We start from the raw sequence: 3,283 nt of genomic DNA on the forward strand, positions 1-3,283 counted from the left end.
TGTGTGTGTGTGTGTGTGTGTATTACACTTATGGATTGCTTTTGCCACTGCACATGGTTGAGCTTGTGGCTTGCCATTGTTTAGAAGCTTTCCAGCAAGAGAGAAGTGCTGATGACATACCTGGGCCAAAGGAAGGCTTGATCCATGAACACTTTCTCTTGAGGGGTTGGTTGGATTCAGATCAGTGACAACTTCTCAACTCTGTGACTTGAACCAATTACTTTAACTCTGTAGTAGCCGTCTGTTTAGTAATACAGGTTCATAAATAGTATTTTTCTTTAAGATCACAAAGCAAGTGGTTAAGACACCAGTACAGACTCAATGTTATGCACTGAGCCTGGAATATTGAAGAGATCAGCAATATTGAAGAGAAACAACCATTTATCTTGCTTTTTATTTTTTTAGAGACGTTGACTCCCTATGTTGCCCAGGCTGGACTCGAACTCCTAGGCTCAAGTGATCCTCCCAAGTAGCTGGGACTACAGCAGTAAGCGCCACCTCGCCCAGCTTGCTTTTTAATTTAAAGCAGGGTCTGCATATCATCTGAAGTAATCTCTCTTTGGGGACATCCCGCATGTCCAGAACTGCCATCCGGTATTGTGGCCCGAAGGCTGTGGGAAGCTTGGAGACTTATACACAAAGGAGGACCTGGATAAATGTGCCCGTACATCCTCACAGGCAGGGCGAATGGACGAGAGAGAGAGAGGCCGACTCGTGTTCCGCGTGTTACTGTGTACGGAGGAGTGGGTCCGAGGGACCGCGGTGTGGGCAGGGACAGGCAAGGCGGGAGACGAGGAGAAACGAAAGCCACATCGGTGGCGGATGTTCTGCACACAACTCGCTAGCTACCGCACGTTCCCCACTCCGCACTCAGCCGATCCCGGGACGGGAGCAGGAGGGCTGCACAGGGACTCCTGGACAGGTCGAGCTGAAAACTTCGGGGCGAGGGGTGGGGTGGAGACGCCCGCGATGTCAAGGCCGGGGTCCCGGAACACGCCGGGGGGAAGGTGTAAGGCAACCTCGGGGAAACCGGGAAGAGCGGCCTGGACCTCGGGAACGCCGCGTACCGCCGGGCGCACAGCCCATCCCGCGCGAACAGGCGCCAAAGGGGCGGTCCTGCGGTGCGCACCGCTCAGAGTTCAGGGGATGGTGCGCCCGGCCCTTCTGCTGCGCACAGCCCAGCCTAGGATCGCCGGCAGAGCGGACTCAGCGGGCCGGGTGCAGGCGCAGAGCTGGGCCTCTGCGCCCGGCCCGACCTCCGTCTATAAATGGAGCAGCCGGCTGCAGGGCTCCAGTGCACTTTCCAACTGCCTGACTGCGTTTTTGCCTTACCGGTGGGAGCTCCAGCATCTCCTTGGCTCGAAATGGACCCCAACTGCTCCTGCGCCACTGGTAAGGGAAGCTCTAGGCCCTGGAAGCCCCGTTTCCCAGCCCTATTACAGGGGGTGTCTGGGTTTCAGGAGGTCGCATTTAAAGTTCTGAGCGACGGGGACTCCATTACTTCGTTAGGTGCTTTCTTCCTGATCACGCCCCTGAGAGCACTGCCCTCCTCCCTGGGCCTCTACCTCAGACTTAAGGATACTGAGGCTCAAGGCTGAACTGCTCCACATCTCCCAGTTGGTCAGGGTCCTGCTGGCTGGGCCCCAGTGCTCTGTCCAGGTTCTGAGCAATCAGTGTGGATAGGGGGCTGGAGACATTGATTCTTCAGGGTTCAGGACAGAAGGTTCTGGCTCGCAATCTCAATATTCCTGGGTTGGATGTGGACGTGGGACCTTCCTGGTGGGGTAAACAGGAGGGTGCTTGCCCTTCCCAGTGTTAGTGGAGAGGACATAGGGCTTCTGTTCCTCTGTCCTGAGTGGGGAAGGAGCTCTGAGGGCTGGCCCTGCACAGAGGAGGGGGCACCGAAGACTCACTGACCTACTGCTGTACCTTCTGCATCTCACTCACTGCCCACTGCGTTTTTCTCTTCCTTGCAGGTGGTTCCTGCACGTGCGCCGGCTCCTGCAAGTGCAAAGAGTGCAAATGCACCTCCTGCAAGAAGAGTGAGTGCGGGGCCATCTCCAGGAATCTGGGGGCTGTGGCTAAGATTGGGAGGGAACTCAAGGTTGGCCCTGAGTGCTTCCTTCTGGGGAACTGGGATTTCTTTGCCCCTGTTGGCCATGTCATTCCCTCTCCATGCTTTCTGCCCTGAGTTCAGATGGGGCAGGGAAGCATTTTTCTCTTGGGACACAAACCCCAACTGTACCCCCTATGGTTTCAGAACAGAGCTGTGCCACACGAAAAAAGCATCCTCTGGGTCTGGCGTCTGAGCTCGAGCCAGGCTTGCTATTGGGACAGGGAGGTGCCTGGTCCAGTCTACTGCCACCTCTCACTCTCCCCTTCTTCCCCAGGCTGCTGCTCCTGCTGCCCCGTGGGCTGTGCCAAGTGTGCCCAGGGCTGTGTCTGCAAAGGGGCGTCGGAGAAGTGCAGCTGCTGTGCCTGATGTGGGGACAGCTCTGCTCCCAGATGTAAATACAGCAACCTGCACAACCTGGATTTTTTTTTTAATACAACCCTGAGCCATTTTCTGCATTTCTTTTTATATTAAATATGTGATTGTTTTATTGTCATAAAAGAATTTTGACTTGAATCTTATTCTGTTCTTTGTGTGTCTTGGAAAAAATGGACTGGGTGGGGGTTAAACCAGGAGTTTAGAGACCAGGCTCTGGATGGAAATGTGAGTCACTAACAATGTTAACACTTTCAGGCCAGCCAGGTTACCTCACTGAGTTCACACTTCTGTAAAATGGCATTGCACTGTGCACACCATTTTGGTGGGGGTAGAGGGGGTATATATGATCACTTCCACTCTCATGTCAAGTGTGGCACAGAAACTTCATTCCTCACTTTTATTTTCTGATTTTCCTGCTCAACTTCAGATCCACATTGGATTTTAGGCTTAAAAGTGGCTACAGGCCGGGCGCCGCTACTCAGGAGGCTGAGGCAGGAGAATGGCGTGAACTCGGGAGGCGGAGCTTGCAGTGAGCCGAGATCGCGCCAATGCACTCCAGCCTGGACTACAGAGCGAGACTCCGTCTCAAAAAAAAAAAAAAAAAAAAAAAAAAAATGGCTACAGGCCGGGCGCGGTGGCTCACGCCTGAAATCCCAGCACTTTGGGAGGCTAGGTGGGCGGATCATGAGGTCAGGAAATCGAGACCATCCTGGCTAACAGGGTGAAAACCCGTCTCTACTAAAAAAAAAATACAAAAAATTAGCCGGGCGTGGTTGCGGGCGCCTGTAGTCC

At 53.9% G+C, this 3,283-nt stretch overlaps 1 protein-coding gene across 1 annotated transcript; it reads left to right on the plus strand.

Moving 5' to 3' along the window:
- The first annotated feature begins 1,295 nt into the window (after positions 1–1,295).
- Positions 1,296–2,629, plus strand: MT1E (metallothionein 1E). The gene is given in 3 exon segments (NM_001195830.1): positions 1,296–1,392; positions 1,977–2,042; positions 2,391–2,629. Coding segments are annotated over 3 exon segments (186 nt in total). The 5' UTR covers positions 1,296–1,364; the 3' UTR covers positions 2,483–2,629.
- Positions 2,630–3,283: the final 654 nt, after the last annotated feature.

The sequence above is a fragment of the Macaca mulatta genome, chromosome 20 (assembly GCF_049350105.2).
Source record: "Macaca mulatta isolate MMU2019108-1 chromosome 20, T2T-MMU8v2.0, whole genome shotgun sequence".
Lineage (NCBI taxonomy): Eukaryota > Metazoa > Chordata > Mammalia > Primates > Cercopithecidae > Macaca > Macaca mulatta.